The sequence below is a fragment of the Podarcis bocagei genome, assembly GCF_964188305.1.
Source record: "Podarcis bocagei genome assembly, chromosome: 9".
Taxonomy (NCBI): Eukaryota; Metazoa; Chordata; class Lepidosauria; order Squamata; family Lacertidae; genus Podarcis; species Podarcis bocagei.
Window position 1 is genome coordinate 51015077 of NC_138134.1, and position 24384 is coordinate 51039460.

The 24384-nt window shown below is 43.9% G+C and overlaps 2 protein-coding genes across 4 annotated transcripts; one reads left to right on the top strand and one right to left on the bottom strand.

The window, feature by feature from the left end:
• The first annotated feature begins 2979 nt into the window (after positions 1 to 2979).
• Positions 2980 to 11449, top strand: CCNA2 (cyclin A2). Of its 2 annotated transcripts, none has more exons than XM_081208259.1 (8): positions 2980 to 3325; positions 4069 to 4321; positions 5025 to 5137; positions 6063 to 6286; positions 7912 to 8116; positions 8632 to 8745; positions 9868 to 10001; positions 10292 to 11449. In XM_081208259.1, exons 1-8 carry the CDS (start codon positions 3161 to 3163, stop codon positions 10341 to 10343), a joined length of 1260 nt encoding a protein of 419 aa, XP_081064385.1. In that variant the 5' UTR covers positions 2980 to 3160; the 3' UTR covers positions 10344 to 11449. The 2 variants fall into 2 exon arrangements, with proteins under 2 accessions (XP_081064385.1, XP_081064384.1); XM_081208258.1 differs by having other exon boundaries at positions 2983 to 3325; positions 4069 to 4327.
• A 554-nt stretch (positions 11450 to 12003) lies between these two features.
• On the bottom strand, positions 12004 to 24384 carry EXOSC9 (exosome component 9). 2 transcript variants are annotated; one of them, XM_081208146.1, is made up of 12 exons: positions 24129 to 24384; positions 22534 to 22628; positions 21831 to 21950; positions 21598 to 21700; positions 20470 to 20607; positions 19724 to 19806; positions 19281 to 19413; positions 17615 to 17703; positions 16769 to 16915; positions 15770 to 15966; positions 14113 to 14185; positions 12004 to 12205 (listed from the first exon to the last, which is right to left on the bottom strand). In XM_081208146.1, the coding sequence occupies exons 1-12, from the start codon at positions 24192 to 24194 to the stop codon at positions 12136 to 12138; spliced, it is 1314 nt and encodes a 437-aa protein (XP_081064272.1). In that variant the 5' UTR covers positions 24195 to 24384; the 3' UTR covers positions 12004 to 12135. The 2 variants fall into 2 exon arrangements, 1 of the variants encoding a protein (XP_081064272.1); XR_014011580.1 differs by having other exon boundaries at positions 12100 to 12205; positions 15729 to 15966; positions 24129 to 24383.

Sequence of the window (24384 nt, forward strand, 5' to 3'; positions counted from 1 at the left end):
GCATTCACACTGCATACAGTATGTTAACAGCCTTCTGTACTTTTGTTGCAGGAACCCCCCCCCCCATCATTCAGTTTGTACAAACTTGACAAACACACACACACACTCTCACACTCAAACACACTAAATACGCTACGCTTCTGTTATAAATTCATAGAAAATCAACCATACATCAGATCAGCACCGTTCCACTTTTATTTTACTCCATGAAGGAAGGACTACAAAATGGGGAAGGTGGGATACAGGGCAGCCATAATCCCTTGAGCATACCAGCACATACACAGGAGCCCTTCCCAGTTGCTATTCCAACCCTGATGGCCCTAGACAGAAGACCAACAAGGTCACAAAGAACTTGCATATGGGAGTGGATTCAGCACGGACTGGAACAAAAGACAATAATCAGCTCTTCCCTCTGGGGGCAGGAAACTGCAAACTCCATTTGTCGCCTGGAAAGTACTCATGGGGAGGGGGGAAAGGAGGAACCAGCAAGGTGACAAGATACTCAGGTTACCTCCACATCTCCTCCCTCAACCCCTCCTTTTTGTGATGTAGCCTTAGGGGTGTAGTTTGGGGGATTAGTAACTAATAAAAGTTGGGGCCTTTTTTTGTTCGGGGCTTTCATTTTGCTTCATCTTGTTGTTGGTGGGAGTCCTGTTGCGACAGTTTACAATAAAAGCCAAGCCTACAGGCTGCTGTTTTGCTCCAAATTGTCCTGGTTGGTGTCTTTGTTTTTTTGCCCAAGGGAGCCCTTGGATTCCTCCGTTAACAGTTTGGCGACCATGCTCAGGGACTCTTGGTTCTCCTGTGAAGGTGAGGGGGGAGATAGAGGGGATCGGGTACCACTGGGCAACCTTAGCCCAGGGATCTTTTTTCCTCTCCCTGCCTCCTCTTTGTGGGCGGTAATCAATCGTCACCAGAAAGCTCAACCAGGGGAGCAAAGGCAAGGTCAAGCCAGCCAAAGAAAAGGATCCCGGGATCCACGAGGGACATTCGAGGACCTGAGTATGGTTTGAAATTAGTACATTGGGAGGAGGGTGGAAGGATAACATCTCCACAACAGCTGAACTTTTCTTTTTTTCTCTCCTCGACGCCTTCTCTTGGAGCATGGCCAGAAGGGTCGTGGAAGTCCTTTTCTCTCTCTCCCGATTCCCTTACTCGGAGCGTGGCCAAAGGGATCGTGGAAAATCTCTTTTTTTCTCTCCTCGACACCTTCTCTTGGAGCGTGGCCAGAAGGGTTGTGGAAAATCTCTCTCCTGTCCCTAAAAAAATAAACCCTAAAAACAAATGAAACTGCACCTCTGGCATGATGACCCTTGTTGGGGATGACTTGTGTACGTGAGAACGCAAGGTCATTTGCTTCCTTTCAAACCTTTGTCTTCTCGGACCCCAATCCTGCATTGCACTGTGCATGCGTCCAGTAGGGAATTCTGAACATAGTTCTAAGATCAGGCAGGAGGCTGTCATGGATAGTAGAGCAGGAGGTTCGGGAAGAAGACAGGGCCCCGCACTAGGATTAGTTTTGTGAGCAGCGCTGAGTGGATTCCGGATCCATGGTTTTTCCGGGTTAAGAGACCCGTGGTTTCCAGGCTAGTTGCCTGTGGTTTTAGTTGTAGGCAGGGATTGCCTTTGGATTTCTACTAGCCTTCTCCGGTCTGATCCATTGGAGTTTTGCCCAGAAAGGGCCGAGAGGGGCACTTGAGTGTTTGACTGAATAAAACTGATAGGATATTCTTTTCTCTTCCCCTCCCTGTTTGTCCCTCTCTTGTATCTCGCTTATGTATCTCCTTGTGTAGCTTGTTATCGAGCACCCCCCCCTCAGTATTAAAGGGAAATGGGAGCTCACTCTTCTAAACACCCTAGCTGGACTCCTCCTGGCAACAAAGCTTCCGTGAAGCCTTTTTGCCCCGGAGAGGATTCTGATACGCCCCTCCAGTTTGTCATCTCCAACTGGGGGGAAAAAAATTTAAAGGGGCAAAATGGTCTTTCCAAGTCCAAACTGTGAGACCGTTGTAACTTTTTGTGGGTGGCTTAGGCCCACCACCTGAAACCCAGGGCACAGCGGCCACCTCAGGGATCCTTCAACAAAATCAGGGTGTGAACCCTTAGGGAGACTGAGCACATCAAATTTGTGTTGTTAAACTATAACCTAAAGCCAGAACATGAAACCGTAAACTTAATGGTGCTCAGAAGGCAGTAGATATAATAATAACCCAGCATGAGAGCCCACGCATTAGAGATCTTAGTTTCTCTATAAATGAATAAGAGATGTACTCAAAGGTTTAGAAATATTTGAAGGGTTTGTGTTTACATTGGCTTCAGCATCCACAGACTATGTTCTTAGGTGCACATAGTTTTTAAATTACAAGCTTGCTTCAAAATTTTAATCTAGGGAAACCATGTTGGGTCTTATCAATCTTAAACATGACAAATATGAGAATGAGGTGTGCAAATGTTTGTTATTTGAGAGAGGCTCCAAAAGAGAGTCTTCCTCCAAGTGGTAGAAAGAAAAGAAAAGATTTATTTTGCACGAATTTGGTTTTAGCTGCGACCGGTGGAACTTAACTCCGCGTAAGCTGCAGGCACGGTCTGTGATCTCAGTCTAAAGGTACTGCGATGCGGAAAAGCAATCTCAACCACAAGTTCTTGATTAAGCATGAATAAATAGACAATAAATAAATATGGCCGTGTGTCTTGTGCCGAGGCGTTTCGTGCTGTTCCTGCCCTCCCAAGTTTCCAGGCAGGGATATTACGCGAGGACATTTAAAATCAGGGACGTTGAGAGAGATGTGACCCTTCGCAGAATCCTCTGCGTACGAATTAAACCTAAAGCTCGAAAGTGTCCTTATTCGCCCCCTGAGCGTCCCGTCGATCAGCAACAGCAACAGCATCTCCGCGGGCGGCGGGCGGAGCTTCCAAGCCCCGCCTCCCAGCGCGTCTTGCGGCTGTTTGACCCTCGCCAGCTTCCGTGCCGCGACGTGACGTCGAGAGCAGCCGCTTCGCCATTGGCGGATTCAATCGTCGCGGGCTACTTGAACGGCGAAAGCGGAGCGGGCCCGAAAGAGAACGAGAGCGAAGCCGCCGAGCGAGCGTCCGTTCAGAGCAGCTCGGCTCGAGGCTCCCCGGTTCTGCAGTCGTCGCCGCCACCGCCGCGCTTATCGCCATGCTGACGGGAGCCGCCGCCGCCGCCGCCTCCCTGGCTCGGGAGAACCAGGAGAACGTGCCTCCGGGAGTCAAGGGCGACCCTCGGCTGGCGGGCGCTGCGCTGGGGACGCGGGTCGCTCTGGGGCTGCTGCGGCCCAACCGGGAGCCCCTCGCCCAGCCGCAGGTAAAGGGCCGGAGGGGAAGGGGAGCCGTTTCCCGCGTCCCTGGGCCGGTCGGAGCTGCCCCAGACCCCGCATCCGCCATCTTAGAGCTCGGGGCAGAAAAGAGAAGGAGGCGGCGGAGATGCTCCTTGCATTCGGGGTAGGGGGGGAGGAGAGAGGTGGGATGTCCCCCACCCCAACCTCTGGGCGCCCACCTTGCTGCTGCTGCTGCTGCTCGTGCAAGCGAGAGCAGCTTCCTTTCGGGGCTCAGTGGCGGGAGAGCTGCAGGGGGCACTCCCCGCGGGCGGGTCCCAGAAAGGGCGCCCGGAGGGAGGGCGCCAATTTGGGCGGCGCGCCTCTGGCCGCCCTGCCCTCGCCGATGGTTTCGGTGCACGATGCATACGAGCATCGCCTCCCGCTTCGTTCCGAGGCGGACGCGATATGCAGCCGCAACGTGGCCTCTCATCATGGGGACACTCCCGCAGGGCATCTTGGTTCACGCTACAGGTATATCCCACGCTTTCCCCAAGGAGGTCAGGGTACTCAACCTTCGCTTCTCTCCTGTGAGTATGGGAAATAGTGACTGCACTGTTTTCTGCCTTCCTGTTGAACCTGGGGATCCCAGTCTCTCATCCTTGAACTGCTACACTGCTCAGGGTTTTATTTCAAAAAGAAAAGAAAATTGAGTTCTATCAGTGGAAAAGTTTTCAAAGGCCATTGTCAGGTATTGGGTGCGTGATTGCTAACAGTGAACTTCGTGTTACAGGCTTCCCTCAGCCAAATTCCATGGAGTACCAATGATGAAAACTGCCTCGATGTTCCCCTGGGCAAAATGGGGAATAAGCAGCCCGCTTTTACCATCCATATGGATGAGCCTGATGTCACCAGGCAGAAAAAACGTATGATGTCGAGAAGGATGTCTTCAAGTGAAGAGGCCCTAGGCTTGAAGACGGCAGTCGCTTCAATGGGAATCAGGAAACCTCTGACACCTATAGATAACCCAATGGATCTGAGCTTCGGTGAGGGTAAGAATAGCCCAAAGTTTAAAGAAATCCTGGTTTTTAGTCATATGGGGGTGCATTCCAGGTGTCCCAACACAGATTAGTCTTCCAGAGTAAAGGAGTAGTGGACATGGTTATATTTGCTACTAAGGGCATAGAATCATAGACTTGGAAGGGGCCACAAAGGTCATCTAGTCCAACCCCTACAATTCAGGAATCTTGCCTAATGTGGGGCTCAAACCCACAACCCTGAGATGAAAAGTCTCATGCCGTGCTGACCCAGCTGTCCCCGCTGTTTTTTTTTTAAAAAAAGGAAACAGTTATTCTGAACTGTTCGCAAGTTAATTTATTAAATCATAAAACAACGGCACACAAGCAAGGACTACTCTGGACTTGAAAGAACTAAACCTTCAGTTGCTTTATAGCAGGCGTGTCCAACTGGCCGCTCGCAATCTCCTGGTCGATCACAGGGGGTCCCTGGTCAATCGCGTGATCCTGATCGATCGGCCCCCCCCCCAAAAGAAGCTCAACAACTGATCAATCCTCCCCAAAAGGATCAATCCAATGGGTAGATCACTGCCAGTTTTTTTTTTATGGTGGGAGTAGATCGCAGTCTCTTGGGAGTTGGATGTGCCTGCTTTATAGCATTCACTGTTGACCTTAAATTGTTGCTTCATAAGAATGAAAATTGTTTTACATTGCCCTATATTTTGCATTTTAGGATCTCCAAGTATTATGGATATGTCAATAGTCCAAGAAACGGAGCAGAGAATTAATGTTAACCATGTACCAGACTACATTGAAGATATCTATAAGTATCTTAGGGAAATGGAGGTGAGAATACAGCTTAGACATTTTATTTTTGGAGGGAGGAATTCTACCTAATTGAGTTTGGGTCCCTTCTAACTGCACAGAGATGATTATCTTGGGATGTTCATATGAAGGGTTTGGCTGTCGCAATTCTGCTGGGTTCCCTTGTAAAATGCATACTAGGTTAAAGAATGTCAAGTCCCCCTATGTAATACAATTCTGGCTTGTATGCCCTGTCACCACTCCTTTAATCTATTCTAAGTGAATATTGCATCTATCTTTGCAATTTGCCACTTGTCTGGTGTGATAGCAATTGCAGACAATTGACTTAGATGCTGTATAAAAAGCTGGTGGGTGATGGGGGCCAGTTAAGTGGAGAATGGATAGCTACTATTGTGAGTGTTAACATTTATCTCTTTTGGTTAGCTCTCTTGATTGTAGAAAGGAAAAATTGAGGCTTGCAGTCATAAAACCATGCTGGCATGAACTTGGCAAGGAACTAGATCAGTTGTGAGCACAAGTAGAAGTGCTAATTCAGATATGAGGCATATTTGTTTCAGTTTGATTTACAACACAATGTGTTGACTCTCCAGGCTACTTGGGTAGCATATTTCTTGGAAACTTGGATCTAATAGCAAATAGGCCTGACCACTTTTTTAATATCGAAAGGAGCTCTGAACCAATGCATCCAAACAGGATAACTGTCCTTTTTCAGTTTGTTATCTGCTCACACAGATGGCTCCCCATCAATTGTGAGCAAGTGACTTTAAAATATAGGTTCCCTGTTTTTCAAAATCTTAAACTGGGGCAAAACAGTGGTGACCTGATGACTCCCCCAACCCAGAGTTGTAAAGCGTGCCTGCAATCTCCCAGCAGAAAATCAAATTGCATAGCAGCCCAAAGCCCATCAAAAAGTGGCAGGAAGTAATTAACAATGACCTCTTTATAGGTGAAATGCAAGCCCAAAGCAGGTTACATGAAGAAGCAGCCAGACATCACAAACAATATGCGGGCTATTCTTGTGGACTGGCTAGTGGAGGTTGGTGAAGAGTACAAGCTCCAAAATGAAACTTTGCACTTGGCGGTAAACTACATTGACAGGTTTCTGTCCTCAATGTCAGTGCTAAGAGGGAAACTTCAACTTCTGGGAACTGCTGCCATGCTGTTGGCATCGTAAGTAAACTTAATATCCATTGTATTCTATATTTGTTTTACTTTGGAATATTATGTTTTGTCTCATAAAAACCAATATCTCCCAATTCTGGGAATCCAGAGACAGGTAAAATCATTCAACACTTCCCAGGTACAGTGCTGACACCCATATCGGAAATATATATCTGGGCAAAGTACTGCTGAAATGTGCTTATTGTTTTACAAATGTGTAAATTCTTTCACAGCCTGAGGCCATTAAAGCAGTGTACAAGAAAAGAATAAAATACAAATTGTAAAAGCTATTGCTAGAATTACTGTTCCATAAATCATTTTGTCACACCTCTGGGAAAGTCTATAGACATCTAAACATGATTCTGGGTGTCTGTCTAATTTCAGCTGGAGTGGCACGGTATTCTTGCTGCCCATCTGAGTGGTACAGTTGCCAGGCATGGGTATATGGGGAGGGTTGTTCCCTTTGGTTACCTGGTCTCAAGTTGCTTTGGACTTTAAATGCTAAAAGCAATACCTTGAACTGTTTCTGGTAGAATATTGGCAGCCTGTGCAGCTCGCTTAGGAGAGGTGTTATATGGTGTTGGTGGAATACAGTAAGCCTGCAGCATACATATATTTAACTTCTGTGCATTCAGCTTTACGTGCATGGCAAATAAAAGGGAGGGGGTTCTGATAAAAATGACTGCCAATCTCACCTGCCACTGAACCCAATGTGTTCTGACTATCCACAATTTTGGCTTTAGGTATAATCCCCAGATTGTAACCCCCGGGTAAGTTCTGGGCTTATTGTACCTCAGTCAACAACCTAGCTGCTTGCTGCATTCTGTACCAGTTGCTGCTTCTGAGTTAAGCCCAAGGGAAACCTAACATAGTCAATTGCAGTATTTCAGACCTGAGGTTAGCATGCCAAGCAGCAAAGCTGTCTCAGTCTGGGAATGGCATTAGCTGTGTTACCAACTGAAGGTGGTAAAAGTGCGCCTAGCCATTGAGGCCACCTGAGCATTGAGTGACAAAGTCTGGTCAATGAGCACTCCAAACTGCATGCCTCCTCTTTCAGAGGGAGTGCAGTCTGTGCTTAAAAAGACGAATCCAGTGCATTGCTCTTTGAATACAAATCTTGAGCTATAAACATTTGGGTCTACAAATCTTTTTTTTTTTTAAAGATTTTTATTAGTTTTACAAAAAGTTTTTTAAAACAATACAAACATATAAAAAGACATACAAACATGTATAGTTTCGTATCCTTTTTTTCATAAACCTTGTTCCTCGGACTCCCCCATACTTCCCCTTTCTGCATCCCAATGTCCAAAGTTTTTCAGCAACTTCTAAATAGTTCTGTCAAACCTCTGTCCTCTCTACAAATCTTTTTAAGATGCTATTGCAACTTGTTGGTGTTCTACACCATTGCCTGATGCATACACCATATAAACCAGGGACCTTCTCTACTTATGAGAGTTCCCAAGCTGGTTGCAGCAAAGTGCTTGGAGGGCAGAGTATACAAAGTAGGATAAAAACAAACAGCATCTTTACTGGATACATTGCTTATCCTAATGCATACTTTGGGATGAAATGGTACAAGGGATGGAGACAAATGCAGCTGGATGCTTACAGCAGTGCTTTCCTTTCTACCCTAGAAAGTTTGAAGAAATCTACCCTCCTGAAGTAGCAGAATTTGTATATATCACAGATGACACTTACACAAAGAAACAAGTCCTCAGGATGGAGCACTTAGTTCTGAAAGTCCTTTCATTTGATCTGGCAGCGCCTACTATAAACCAGTTCCTTTCTCAATACTTCTTGCATCAGCCAGCTAGCTCCCAAGTGGAAAGCCTGGCAACGGTAAGTGTTGGTTCTGCACATAAGGTTTTGGGTTTTCCTTCAGATCCTGTGGGAACCAGGTGCCTTCTCTTAAGGAAGAGCTTTGTTTGAGGCATGTGTTAGAACCATAGATGGGACCACGAGGGTCATCTAGTCCAATCCCCTACAAGGCAGGAATCAACCCTGTGATTAAGAGTCTTATGCTGTACCGATTGAACCATCCCAACTCTTAACCATCGTTGGCAGGGGGGTAAAACTTTCTCCAGCTAATGTGGCTAGAGGGCATAGCATGAGTCCAACTGAATGGCGTATTTTCCAGGTGCTTATTAGAAGCGTTTGTGCTACTTGAAGGGCACAATTTCCATGTACTTGTGTGGTGTAGGACAGGAAGGGGCTGGCTTGGTTTAGCCAATGCCACTCACAGCTTGTTAGTCTGTTAATGTACAGAGGCAGTTTGTTTGCCTGTTTTGAAAGTGCAGCTTCTGTACGCCAAAAATGCAGCAGGCCAGGTTTAAGCATGTTTTCTCTCTCTACAGTACTTGGGAGAACTGAGTTTAATTGATGCTGAGACATACCTGAAATATTTGCCATCAGTAATTGCTGCCGCAGCATTTCATACAGCAAACTATACTATTTCTGGAAAAACTTGGGTATGTATAATACTTGCCTTAATACACATATTGGAGCGTCAAAGGCTCTACCTGCACCTCAGCCTGCCTGTACACTGAGATCAGATGCCCTCTTCTGTATCCTCTGGCCATCAGGTCAGGCAAGTGGGAAGGCGGCCACCATGGTTATGGGGCCCTGCCTGGAAAATTGTGAAGACTTGCCTGGTTACCTACATTCTTTCCCAGCACCAGGCAAAAACCTTGATTTTTCCCAGCCTTGTATCTTGAAACTTTAGAGGCTTTGTTTCTATTTTTGCTATGATGTATTCTCTTTCAAACTGCCTTGAAATTTAACTGTTATGGGGCAGTGTATGACATTCAGTTGACATTACTGGAGAAGATGAGTAGGTGTTTCGCCTTGAGGCACATAGGAACACAGTATCAGTGGTATTTAGTATGTTACTTGGTGGCCTGTAACGATTGCTGGGCACTTTCAATGATCCAATTCCACAGTTGTTACTTGGGAGGTTCAAATGAAAGTCTGCAAAATGTGCACACAAGGATTCATAGGCCATAATATCTAACTGCTCTGTACTTCTAAGTATGACACTTTCTGTACAACCTGCCTCTGTGTCCCTTGCCCCCATTTTTAAAATTCCCCCTCCCCGAACGCTCAAGTATTTGACCCATGATTAGCATTGATGCTATTCCTTCATCATTAAATTTAAATGACATTCCACCGTCTACAACCATACAGGCACCCCGGGGCAAATTCTGGTCTTAAGGGTACTGAAAAGGATAATCTCCTCCGGGACACTTGCGTACATAGCATGCCTAGGTTCTTTAGGCAATAAACAACGGGACTACTATCATCTTCAGGCTCTCTTAACACAACAGACTTTGCTCTCTTCTGCCATTTAATCTAGTAATCAGATTTGCTTGTACGTGCCATGGAGATAAATCCACAAAAGTAGAGAAAGAACTGTCTTCCCTACTATGCTTTTAAAAAACCTTTCCCTACAGTTCATCCCATGTCAACCCCAACTCTTCCTTTGATAATGCCAAATTTCAGATTCAGGACAAAGCCTAAGAAAATAGGAGCAGTGTTCCAGCAATAATGCTGAAAGGCAGAGTTGAATAACCATCTGACAATTTCCTTGGCAGACTGACTCTCTTGCTGAAGTTACGGGATACACAATTGAAAGTCTTAAGCCTTGTATATTGGACCTCCACAAGACCTACCAGACAGCGGCACAGCATACGCAACAGTCTATACGAGAGAAATACAAGGCTGTAAAGTAAGACTCTTTCCTTTGCTTTTTGTCTAAAGAGTTGGGGGTACACTAGAACAGGGGTGGCAAACATGATGCCCTCGGATCTTGTTCACTTAAACACGGAACAGCCCCACCCAGCACAGACAATCGCCGGGGATTAAAGAAGTTGTAGTTTAATATCGGCAGGGAAGGCACCATGTTGACTGCTGCTGCATTAGAATATATTGTCATTTTCTACACAAATACAGTTGATGGAATATAAATACTGTGCTGGAGAGCAGAAGTTAAGTGTTTGTCTAACTTATCTTTTTCAGGTACCATGCAGTATCGCTCATTGACCCGCCAGAGACACTAATCTTATCGTAACAATCAAACTTGACATCTCAAAGGTGTATATTACCTGTAATAGCAACTGTACAGTTTTAAACTTTTATTTAGACTTCAATCACTCTGGTATATTACCATAGAAAATTGTGAAGTTTTCTACTTTTATAATGTTTTAATGTAAACTTTTGTACATGCAATCTTGTTCTAAATACTTAGGTGACGCGCCTTTAAAAGTTCTGTTGAAACAGACTTAAACCATGCAGGTCAACCACTTAAGTACTGCTGACCCTTTTTTAAAAATAAGAGCATGTAAGTAGGGATTCTGACTCTAAATGTCAAATCAAGAAAATTCAATAGAGTCTGTCTGCATACTTGAAATACTAATACGAAGGAAGGTTCAGTCTATTCAGACTCCTATATACAATTAAGTTGCAACAGTATATTTGGGAAAGTCAACTAATGCTTAACATAATTTAAGAGTGACGCTACTTTTTACAGTTCTGAGTAGCCATTAAGAATGTTGACTGGTTATTAGACGTTTGTGCCTGCTGGTGGCAGTAGTGCCACTTAAGTTCATGCTGCTACAGTAGCTTATGAAACGCTGCATTAATGATTTTCACTCTAACCCACAGAAAGGGAGTCTTGAAAACAAGGGCAAGAAATAGCATTTTTGTCACAGGAAGGCTCTATAGACAGCTATTGCTGTCTGAAAACTGTCTTGGCTTGTACTCTGAGGTCACAAATTGAAACTACTTAATGTGTTGCCTATTTGAGCATGCCAAACTATAACCTAGACGTAAAGGCCATGGATTTGGTGCTAGAGGTCGCAGTGCTGAACAGTGATCTCAACTCCTGCATACTGCTCTGCAACCCAACTGCAGCTAGCAAAGGTCCTAGGCTTGGGTAGCTGTTCAAATGTGATATGTATTGATACAGGGTGGAAGTAGTGGGTCTGCTGTACAAACTAAGCCCTGGTTTGAAAGGTTTTCTATATTTGTAAGGGTGGCTAACTTTTATATTCATATTTAAGTAGGATTTTCTGTAAGATAGAATACTGCTTCACGTGTGCTCACAGCAAACCAATTGCATGTAAAGACCTACGTGTAAACCATCTTGAAGCTGGTCAATAAAATCCTGAAAGAGGACTTGTCTGCCTTTGTGTTAACTTAACCTATTTTCAATATAAGCGCTCCATAGGACCTTCTCAAGTTCATTACCATTTTATAGGGCTACAGTGGTGCCCCGCAAGACGAATGCCTCGCAAGACGAAAAACCCGCTAGACGAAAGGGTTTTCCATTTTTCGATGCGCTTCGCAAGACGAATTTCCCTATGGGCTTGCTTCGCAAGACGAAAATCTCTTGCAAGTCTTGCTTTTTTCGCTTTCCCCCCTTTTTCTAAGCCACTAAGCCTTTAATAGCCGCTAAACCACTAATAGCGCTAAGCCGCTAATAGGGTTGCTTTGCAAGACGAAAAAACCGCTAGACGAAGAGACTCGCGGAACGGATTATTTTCGTCTTGCGAGGGACCACTGTATTTCTAAAAATGTCACTTTTAAAACTGACCTAGAGGTTTGGGTGTCAAAGAGGAGGAAAGACGATCTTTTGTCATTACCCTGTGAACAGAAAGCAGAAATCAAGTAACCGGTCAGATCCTCACAACCTTTCCTTTAGCAAAGAGCTACACAGAATAGAGCCCTAGTCCAGTTCTGCCTAAACTTTATTTGAAAAAGATACTGCACTTAGGCAAGTGAACACACCATGACAATTCCTTGCATGCGCACACTAAGTTACAGAATACAGAGCAAGCAAGTTTAATATAAACAATAAAACTTCAAACAGCTTTTTTCTTCTTTTTGCCAGCTGTTTTTTTATTGATGTCCTGCTTTGGGGAAGACTCAGGTCTGTAGGGAAGAAAAGCAGGGAAGTTACAGCAAAATCCAGTAGTCTGTCCATTTCATCAAACTACACTATATTAATTTTCAATTATACAAAACTGTGGGTTTTCCTGAGGGGAAGGAAGCAATGGGGCAAATGGAATGGTGGATGAGCCCAGGTCTCTAAAAGATTACCATTGTATCTGAAAACAGCTATGAAGGGTGTACTCCTTACCACAGGCATGTTTATAGGGAATAAGCTGCACTCATCACTTAACATACAGTGGTACCCCGCAAGACGAACGCCTCGGAAGACGAAAAACTCGCTAGACGAAGGAGTTTTTCGTTTTCTTAGCCGCTTCGCAAGACGCATTTCCCTATGGGCTTGCTTCGCAAAGCGAAGCTTGCCCCACAAGCTCCGGGGATAGCGGGGAAGCGCAGCGCGTCTTCCCCGCTGTCCCCAGACCCCTTTTGAACCAAGGGGCGGCAACGGGGAGAAGCGATCTTCTCCCCTCCGCCCCTTGCTTCAAAAGGGGACAGAGGGGAAGGCGCGCACCTTCCCCTCTCTCCCCGGACCCCTTTTGAACCAAAGGGCGGCAACGGGGAGAAGCGAGTCTCCCCGCTGCCCCTTCCCTTGCTTTAAAACAGGTCCGGGGACAGAGGAGAAGGCGCGCGGCACTTCCCCTCTGTCCCCGGACGGTCTCCATAGGAACGCATTGATTGATTTTCAATGCATTCCTATGGGAAACCGTGCTTTGCAAGACGAAAAACTCGCAAGAAGAAAAAACTTGCGGAACGAATTAATTTCGTCTTGCGAGGCACCACTGTATATAGAAATGCACAGTACTGAACCCTTATGTGCATGCTCTCTCCACCACCCCCAGTTTCAGAAACTGCTATTGGGCACTACCCAGCCTTAAGGTTTTAAACCTGCTGATACACAGTAGACAATTCAATGTTCATGGGACTTTGGCTATGACCAATACATTTCTGTAGTGGAAGAGTATGGGTCTAGAACTATATAAGAGATGTATGAACTTGTTCTCTGGGTTCAGAATTCACATTTAACTTGCATTACATGGGTAAAAAAAAGATAACAATTATAATGCAATATTTAGATTTCTTTTACTTCAAGTTCCAGCTAAGCACATAAAAATATAGAAATATACCCTTTTCTTCCCCCTTAGCATAAAATTTTAAGTAAACAATTTCACAAGGTGGAAAAGCTTAGACACATCCAGAACACCAATATCTTTTCCTGAGTCAGATACAAAAACTTCTCTTTGAATCCATAGCTAACTTTCAGTTAAAATGAACTTATTTTGTTTAGATCATGTGGCCTAGATACAGAACACATTTATTCATTCTGTGGATTTTGGGCCTCTTTCCTTCAAAGGCACAACTTAGAAGCAGCTTAGTAACAATTTGAGCAACTTAGTAGGTCTGCAGCAATCCTGCCCATAACTATTTGCTGTCGTACATGCAAGCTTCCACTCCATCAACATACAGTATCTTTGGGGTACTGCAGCCTCAAACTCTTACCTTTCTTCATGTTCATCTTAAAGGAACATCTCTGAATACAGAGCTATTTGGTTTTTTTAATCCATTAGTTTTTTTATGCCTCACTGACCCCTCTTTTATATCCCACCTGAGTTACAGATATGCTATGGACTAGGGTGGGCATTTACTCCTGCAATTTGAACACTGCTCAGAAGTGACTCCAATTTCTCATCTGTTCAATAAAACTAGTGGAAGTAAGACCGCCAGGGTGGGGAGCAGTGCTAAGTGCCTTGCTCACAAGCAACGTGTGGATTCCTGACCATGCTCCATGTGGTTCAAAGCAGCCAAGCTGATCTGAATCCCCTTCCATACTAGCAGTAAGTCTCAGTCAAACACAACCAGCTATAGAAACAGGAAAATGTCCTTGTGATTACCTGCTGAGTGCAATTTCTGGCTCCAGGATAACAACATCTTCCTCTTCACTGTCAGACAACACGATTGTCTCATCTTAAAAATGTAAGAAAATTATTCATTGGTACATGGGTTTCATCTGGAACAACATGATAAACGATACGCCGTAGCAGAAGTGCAGAAAGGGTGTGCCATTTCAGGCTGATGGCAACTGAAATGTGTGTGTTGGCACCACAGTTAATCCTGAATTGTGTTACATGCCACACCAATCTCTGAGTGGCATGAGATTCCAGGTGTTCCAGAACCCAGGGTCTGTTTCCTTTAGCATCTTTAGGATATACGACTTATATACACATATATACAACCTGAGCATACGATGCGAGGGGTTCAAAGCATTAACACTCCAAAAGGTTATTGCCTCTCCCACGGCCACAGCCTTGGATGCCAGCAGAAGTCAGTCATGTCCCTCTGTCCCTCTGCATAGCTTGATGTGTTTAACAGCCTGCCACTTTTCTCTCCAGCTTGCCAATGCTTACAGCCTGCAACTATTTTCCCTCCAGGCCACATCATCCCCAACTACAATCCTAAAAACAACTGCTCTCCTTCCAACTCTAAAACTCCACTTCAAAGACTTTCATGTTTCTAACTAATTGTGAGTTGAGGGAAGGGCCCGTCCCACTACAGTGGTACCTCGCAAGACGAATGCCTCGCAAGACGAAAAATGCGCAAGATGAAAGAGTTTTCCGTTTTTTGAGTCGTTCCGCAAGACGAATTTCCCTATGGGCTTGCTTCGCAAGATGAAACGTCTTGCGAGTTTGTTTCCTTTTTCTTAAAGCCACTAAGCCGTTAATAGCCGCTAAGCCGCTAATAGCCGTGCTTCGCAAGACGAAAAAACCGCAAGACGAAGAGACTCGCGGAACGGATTAATTTCATCTTGCGAGGCACCACTGTAATTGGAAAATATCAGTTTGCTAAAACTTTAACTCTTCTGATTCAACAGCAACGTAGTGCAGAAAACAGACAAAATCTTTGGCCCACAGGCCAAGCAATGGGTATGACACTAGGTGGGTGTGTAAAGACACAGCTGCAAAGGAACCATCATGAGCCTCAAAGTGTCCTCTCAATAATTATTTGGAAAGCAGGACTTATATGCAGGACCTTTTAAATCTGGGACCAAATGCAAACTCTCCTGGGATTAGTTTTGACTCCTGAGCTCCCAAATTAATCCTGGCTTGCAACCACAGCTGATCAGCCTGCAAACCGTGCTTTTGGCAAGGATCTTCCTTTTGCAGCCCATTTCGAGTTCAAGCCAGGCTGCAAAGAAGAAAGGGAATACTGTGGGTGCGCTTAAGAGTACAATTTTGAAGCTGGGTCATCAGATGTCACAGTGACATCATGTGACTGACAGGTGCTATGAAACTGGCCCACATTGGGCAATGAGCTCAGGATCGGGCCCAGCCTGGTTGGCAATAAACAGACTTTATTCAAGACAATATTCAAACTGTCCCCTCTGCATATTCAACTGTCTATTGTTGTGGCCAAGAATTCTTGCTTACCTATAATTAGCATGCACTAAAGCAGAAACATCTGCAGACACTAATTTACAACTTTTAAGCTGTGTTTTCCCATTTGATATTACCCCGCGATCTTTCGTGAAGCACTGCTACTAAAGGTACCAACCTTTCTGATTTCTGGTTCGAACACCAGTGTCTCCTGTTTCCATACTCTGGTCTTCTACAGTTATTGGTTCATCTGGGGTGACTTCATCTTCATCTTCCTCCTCTTCCTTCTCAGATTCCTCAAAATCTCCCCAAGAACTCTCTTGTCCTTCTCCAATCTGGGCTGTGCCAGAAGCCCATAAAATGGGCTTGGTCAAGCTAGGTTCATTAAGCAAAATGCAGACATTATCCAGATTTCATTATAGTATGAGGGACTTGGTGGGCTTTCTGACTCAGAAATAGACCTGACCTTTTACCACATTTTGCTTTTTATTTTGGAGAAACAGGCTTCAGTCTGTCCTCAACACTTGCATGCAATGCAGCAATGGTATAAATTTTCCATAATTTTTTGACAAAAATGTATAGATAAATAATAATAATAATAATAATAATAATAATAATAATAATAATAATAATAATAATAATGTATTATACCCCACCCATCTGCTTGAGTTTAAGTATTATTTATACCCCACCCATCTGGCTGGGTTTCCCCAGCCACTCTGGGAGGCTCCCAACTGAATATTAAAAACACAATACAGCATTAAACATTAAAAACTTCCCTAAACAGGGCTACTTAGGATCACAGAACAGTGATACCTACTCTGATACCTTTTTGCACAATAGCCTTTAGCACAGTGTGTTGTTAGCAATATGATGCACAAGCTTCAGATACCGTTTTTCCTCAACATTTTGCTAGGGTTCCTTCTTAGGACATTTGCGATTTTTTTCAACATCTAGTTAACTTTTCCCTTGGTGGGATAACCACAACCCTGACTGCTATATGCTCTTTCCTGCTGTGGTGAATCTTCATGCGGTTCTTGGACACTCTTTTATAAAAAATTGTGTAGGCATTGCCATTGAAACTAGAATTGTGAAAATGTATTCAATTGTAAAAGAATAGCTCTAGCACTTAACAACAATCACCTAACACACTGATGTGAGGCAATAAAAAGGATACACTTCGGAAGGTGGAAATGCTTTTGAGATTATTTCTTCAGCTTGCTCTTGTACATCATTAGTATCAATTGGGGCTTGATCTATCTTAAAAACTGTTATTTTCTGGCTGGGAATAGATTCTGCAAATCCAAATTTCCCTCCTTCTTTCCTGTTAAAACAAACAAAAAAGTTCCTTTAGACATCCAAATTGACATAAAAATTCATAATGTTGAAATGTTCTACAAAACAAATATAAATAAGCAATATAGCTTCTGTTTCAATTTATATCCTGCTTTCAAAAAAATTTCCCATCAAAGTGACTCACAAAGTTACAGAACAATTAAAACAGCCAAACAAGAAAACAAAAGTACATCAGCACAAGAAGAGTAGTAGGGTGGGGAGGGAATAATATGACTTATCTGAATAAAATGTTTTCAGAGCTTATTTATAGACTGGAAGAGGAGGGGCTTGGCAGTACTATGATAGAAAAGGCTGAATTGGTCAGACAGCTGGGACAGCACTGACAATCTCAGGGTTCAGGCAGGTTCCTATGTGGCCTAACCTTTGAGATCAATAACATTTTAAGTTGAGTTCAGAAACAAATTGGTAGCCAGGGTAACTGATGTATAAGTGGTGTAATATATGCTTATCATCTGGCTCCTACCCTTATTCTGGTGGCCAAATGAAATATCCTTGACAGCCCTAATCTATTTCTTCCCTATTTCTAATGGCCTGAGTAAATACTAATGGTCCAATTCAACTATTCTGATACAGGAAACCTATCAGGCAGATTTTATACAAAGACTGATTGAGAAAATTTAAAATGGAACAAATTGGTGATGCAAGTGAGTACCTGTGACATACTAACCTAACTTTTTGATCATTCTCCAAGGCTTTTTGAATTAGTTCTGTAATTTCTGCTACTTTAACACCGGTTATTTTGCTGCATCTCAGAACCTGTGGTAAATAGATCAATATCATGACATAAGCAAATATAAGCTAAAAGGTTTTGTCACAGCATGTGTTCACTCCATATGAGGTATGGTCAAGTTCTTAGATCCGGGTCAAGGAAAGATGCAATAATGACTATGCTTCAGACACTGGATAGTCAATTCATAGCAAGGGAGCAGACTGAGGATAGCATGCCCTTAAACCATGGTTCAGAGATATCTACCCCCCTGCCAAGACTTCTGGGAATTACTGGGCTTTTGAGTAATACCAAGCCTTTAAAATGGATTAAATGAAGCTTAATTAAAGGACTTAAAAGGCTGTCTGTTTACATACTAAGGATAAACAGCAGTATTCACTCTATGAAGTTACAGGTTTCTCTCTTCTATTTCAAGTAAGAAGAAAAAAGGGCAGCAGAAACAACCAATATTTTGAGCTAATAGTACTGTACTAAGTCATGTAGCAAATAAATATTGGAAGACTGCATCATGGGATAGTTTCCATTGAACTTTAGCAAAAAGTATGATTTTAGCAATATTCAAATTAGGTGATACTTTGTTAGAATTGCAAGTTTAGGTCTAAGCAATTATTTGTCCTTGAAGAGGTCAAGCCATTCTTAGGTTAAAAGAGTTTTTTTATGCAAAAGCTTTGCAAGCCTGGTTTAAATGTCTCATTTGTATACTTTTTAATATTTGCAGTACAGGGAAGTGTCTCTACATTCAAATAGTCAATTGACGATTAGCAAGCTAAGCCTATTGAAACTTTCTATCTCCATGTAGGCACCTAAATGTGCAAGCTTTTCCTTCTCACTCTGTCTCAGACATGCTCTGCAGAATAATATTAAAAGTACCTATCCAGTTCAAAATGCAATCAAGACCTTATGTGAAGATGGATTACTCAATGGTGAAACATTACCGTATTTTTCGCCCTATAAGACGCACTTTTCCCCTCCAAAAATGAAGGGGAAATGTGTGTGCGTCTTATGGGGCGAATGCAGGCTTTCGCTGAAGCCTGGAGAGCGAGAGGGGTTGGTGCGCACCGACCCCTTTCGCTCTCCAGGCTTCAGGAAGCTATCCGCTAGCTGTGGGAGACCCAGCTCTCCCAGGGCTAGCGGAGAGCTTGCCTGCACCCAGAAGCTTGGGGCGCGCTGAGCTCCGCACGCCCCAAGCTTCGGGATTAGCGCAGTGCTCCGCTAGCCCTGGGAGAGCCGCGCGGCTCTCCCAGGGCTAGCGGAGACCTTGCCGGAACCCAGAAGCTTGGGGCGTGCTGAGCTCCGCACACCCCAAGCTTCGGGCTTAGTGCAGTGCTCCGCTAGCCCTGGGAGAGCCGCGCGGCTCTCCCAAGGCTAGCGGAGACCTTGCCGGCACCCAGAAGCTTGGGGCGTGCTGAGCTCCACACGCCCCAAGCTTCGGGATTAGCGCAGCGCACCTGGGGGGGAAATAAAATTTTTCCCCCTTTATTTCCCCCCAAAAAAACTAGGTGCGTCTTATGGGCCGGTGCGTCTTATGGGGCGAAAAATACAGTAATTATCTGCATAACGTGTGATCCACAGCTTAATACTCAAACTTCAGAAACTTCCATATTACCTGATCTTTTAGCAGCATAATTCCACCACTGGACTGAATTGTACAAATCTCACGGTGCTTATTCATAGCAATCACAAGAAGACCATCCATTACACGTTCCTCCTGTTCACTGGGATCTACTAACAAGTAGGTCCTGCAATCATTTTACAAACTATCAGTAAGTGTTTAATCCCAAAAGAGAAGATCAATGAAAATTTAAACAATACAATGTGCAAGATGTTAGGTATATGTTTAAGATGTGTTTGTGAATTAAAACCTATGCTGATAAAACACTCGTTAAAATCAGTCATATTACACTGCAATAACTAACTGATTTTTCAGATTAAGACGGCACACTATCTCACTTTCAAGAACCCACCCGATGGTTCCTCTTTGGTGTTATGAGCCTGAATTCTAGAAATGCTGGCAAGTTGCTTTCAGCTCATGGAACAAGATTAACTTACCCTTGCTGGAAGAAAGCAAAGCTTACACAGATAGGCATGTGGTGGATACTCAGAGGGACAGGATCCCGCTCCTCGGGGGTATACTAAATAATCCAATACAAAGGAATACTTTACTTAGCAAAAAATACATAACTGAGAATTCTTACTGACTAGTTACAGAATAAAACTGAGTGGTTACACGGCTTTCAATACTGTAAGAAGAGAAATTTCCAGCCCTCAGAGTTGAGAAGAACATAGTTTTATAGCTATACTGTTAAATGATTTATATTTTTATTATATTTGAATATCTTGCCCATCCTCTAAAAGCTCCCCACTTGCTTTAGAGAGGAGTTTCAACTGAACCTGATCAACTCTTTGTAGCTAAGCAAATCAATAGATGGTTCCTGCTCTTATCCCCCAATGTTTTATGTATAATTTCGTATTTAATATACAGCTATCACAAATCCAAAATCAGACAATATGTAAGTGGGATAGCAGCCCACAAACCAATTATTAGTAGACCACCTAGTGCCTGCAGGAATTATTGCAAAGAACATTGGACTCTGATCTGACTGAACAAGGCGTTTCTTAGGTTCTTATCAGTACAAGGTTGTACTCAATCTGTGCTAACTGATTTTGAGTACTATGTCCTCTTGCTTATGAAGTCCCAAGTATGTTGCTTTGCTTTGTAAAGGTAACTCACACTGATGGACCATCAGGATTCTACTTAAAGGGAAAGTCAAGAATGCAAGACTGAAGCAACTTACCAGGGTTACTTCTTCTCCTTGCACAGATACATCTGGCCTCCGGAAGTGGCATAATGCCACTATTGCTGCTATGCTTGCAGCATCAATAATGTTTCCATTATGATTCAACAAATGGAGGTCGACACGAATTTGCCAGACCTCAGAATAGAAAAAAAAAACACAAGCATGGCATTTCACTTTGCTTCTCAGTTTTTTAATGTTCAACAAATATAACCCTAAAAGTCCTGCTGTCATATTTTGTTCATACATTTGCCTTGTGCCTCCTTAGAAATCTCATTAAAAACTAGAGAAAACATATTTGAATAAAGAATCAAAACTCATGTGAATATAAGGACACACGTCTAGGCTCTGCTGGTTTCCAAGAGGCTATTAAAAAGATGGGAAGGCAAGATCTCTGCAGGAATATTGAATGTGGCATTCTCATCAGTGATCACACACACTGCAAAGTATCTAAAAATATAAGTGTATGTCACTGTAGAGCAGAAATCGGGAACCTGTGGCCCTCTAGATGTTGGATTCCAACTCCCATCAAACTCTGCCAGCATGGCCCAAGGGTCAGGGATGATGGGAGGTTCACATGTTCCCCATTACTGCTGCAGGAGAAAGAAAGCCAACCAATATTAATAGCAAACCAGTATTAACTATTCTCCAGCAATACTTTTTGCAATGCTTTTAATTAACTTTTAAGGTTTTTATAATGTTCTATACCACCCTTATATTTTATGACAGGATAGCATATAAAAACTTTTACAGAATAAATAAATATTTTGCTATTGAATACTTTAGCAGATAAATGCTGGGGTCTCTTCTACAGTTCAGCAGACATTTAAAATACCTTTGCCAAATACCATACACTATCTCTAGAAATAATCAGCAGTTATAACCTTATTTAGGTTTAAGTTTCATTTAACTCAGTGCCTACCATTGGTTTACTAAAAATCAAGACATTCCTGGCAAATACCAGTAATTAAGATTTAATATATATATATATATATAAGTACCTAATAGGTACTAGGAACCTTGCAACAAGAGAGAGAAAGAACAAAAATCCCCGATCACAGGTTCACAATCCAAAAAACATAATGCAAAAAAGAAAACTAAAGTGTCAGAATTTATGCAATCACACACCTTTTCACCAGCAACAACGCAGAGAGATTCAGTATCTATACACTTGGAGTTCCTTAGACATCTTTCTAACAGTCGATTTAGTTTTATAAGCAGCTCAGATTGTCTAGAATGGAAAAAAACCAAAGACACAAAGCATTAGCTCCTAACAAATGCAAAGCCAGAACAATATTATTATTATTTTGCATTATCTTTGCTTGTTGACATTACAAGGAGCAGGGGGAACACTCACATACCTTCCAGGCTCAAAAGCAGGTGATGCCATAGGAGAGAGTTCAAGATTAAAGAAAAGTATGCCCTCTGTTGCACGATTTGGCTTTGGGGCGACAAGTTCACACGACACTTGCCCAAGAACTCTGCAGAAAGAGAAGCCACCCCAAAAGACAAGCTTTTAGAAAGAAAACAAATTAACACCTTACTAATTATTGACATGTGACAGGAAAGCAAACAATGAATCATTCTAAAATTCTAGTTTCTGGACTTAACTGCAAGCCTTGAGACAATTGTGTTGCTAAGTCGTAACCCACAAATCAACATTGGGAACACAGCTAACTGCCTTACACCGAGACAGACCATTGGTCCATCTAGCTCAGTATTTTCTACACTGAGTGGCAGCAGCTGTTCCAGGCAAGCATCTTTCCCAGTCCTACCTAGAAATACTGGAGATTGGACTTGGGACCTTCGGCATACAAAGCTGATGCTCTACCACTGAACTATGGCCCTTCCCATTATACCTAAAGTTCCAGATGAAGGAAGAAATAGAGTAGCTGTGGATTCTCCCACCTGGCTTTCTCCTGCTTTTTTATACACAACTTTCTCCTGCCTGCTATAACAAGTAGGTCCCCAAGTAAGTGACACAGCATACTGCCATGACAGAAAGGGTGGCAGTGAGGTGGTTCAGTTATGCCTGGATACTTGTATTCCCTTATTTTGAAATACCTGGTTTTTCCGAGCTCCACAATACAGCAGCCATAGTCAGTGCCAAAGGAAATGCGGAGGTTTCTGTAGTCATAGCATTGTCGCCCATCCAGACGCTACAAAGTAAGAGCACAGCAGTGTTACAGATGTGAAGTGTGGGATTGGGAAGGTAAGCCACAGAAGTACAGAAGCGGTTGCACAAGGTCAACAATTGCTGGATGCAGCTTAGATTTCCCTTACACATTCCAACAGTCCTTATCACTAAAGTAGCCACCTTTTGGCAAGGAAGATTTCAAGAAGTATTAATAATATTTATAAAACTGCCCTTTGGTCCTCCACACCCCAAGGTAATGTACACTTAAACAATTCAGCAGAAGCACTGTTTTGGTGGGACAGGGGTGAGCAGGTGTGTGTATGTGGGGGGCTCCCTGATCCTGAATGGAGTAACTGTGCTCCTGAAGGACCAGGTGCACAGCCTGGGAGTCATTTTGGACTCAAAGCTGTGAATGGAGGTGCAGGTCAATTCTGTGTCCAGGGCAGCTGTCTACCAGCTCCACCAGGTGTGCAGGCTGAGACCCTACCTGCCCGCGGACTGCTCTAGTTATCTCCCGTGTAGACTACTACGATACGCTCTCCGTGGGGCTACCTTTGAAGGTGACTTGGAAACTACAACTAATCCAGAAAACAGCAGCTAGACTGGTGACTGGGAGTGACGGCCAAGACCCTATAACACTAGTCCTGAAGGATCTGCATCAGCTCCCAGTGTGTTTCCGAACACAATTCAAAGTGTTGGTGCTGACCTTTAAAGCCCTAAATGGCCTCGGCCCAGTATACCTGAAGGAGTGTTTCCACCCCGATCATTTAGCCTAGACACTGAGGTCCAGCTCTGAGGGCCTTCCGGCGGTTCCCTCACTGTGAGAAGGCAAGTTACAGAGAACCAGGCAGAGGGCCTTCTCAATAGTGGAGCCCTGCCTTCAGATGTCAAGGAGATAAACAACCACAGTGGTACCTCAGGTTAAGTACTTAATTCGTTCCGGAGGTCTGTACTTAACCTGAAACTGTTCTTAACCTGAAGCACCACTTTAGCTAATGAGGTCTCCTGCTGCCTCCGCGCCACTGGAGCACGATTTCTGTTCTCATCCTGAAGCAAAGTTCTTAACCTGAAGCACTATTTCTGGGTTAGCGGAGTCTGTAACCTGAAGCGTATGTAACCTGAGGTACCACTGTATGTGACTTTTAGAAGGCATCTGAAGGCAACCCTACATTAGGAAATTTTTTATGTCTAACGTTTTACAATTTTTTTATGTGTTGTAAGCCACCCAGAATGGCTGGGGAAGCCCAGCCAGATTGTAAGCGGGTATAAATAAAATAATAATAATAATAATAATCAGCTTAAAATACAGCTTCATCCATTGCCAGAGGTCAAGAGTCGTTCTTTCACCACTCGAGTTAATGACGACTAGTAACATCTTCTCCCTCCCACCGGGCACCGCCTCTCCCACCCGCGCGGGAAGGCATCCACGCCCACGGCGCCAGCGGCGCGCTTTCCCCACGAGTCCCGGCACATAAACACGCGCGATCCTGCGTAGGAGCATCCACGTCCCGCCACCTCGCACCTTCCGCTCCTCAACAGCCCGGAGCAGGAACCGCTTCTCGCAGTTGGACAGCGGCGTCTCTTTCATGGCAGCGGCGGCGGCCTTTCCCCCTCCTAAGGCCCGTCCCACGTTCGTAACCGGGCGCGCTGCTTTGCCTCTCCGGGCGCGCTTTACAAAGGACGTCACATGTATGCGACGCCTGCAGAAACCGCGCCGCTTCCTAAGCGTCGCCGGCCAAGCCGCTGCTTAGCAACGAGGCCTTGCCTTGGGGACTACA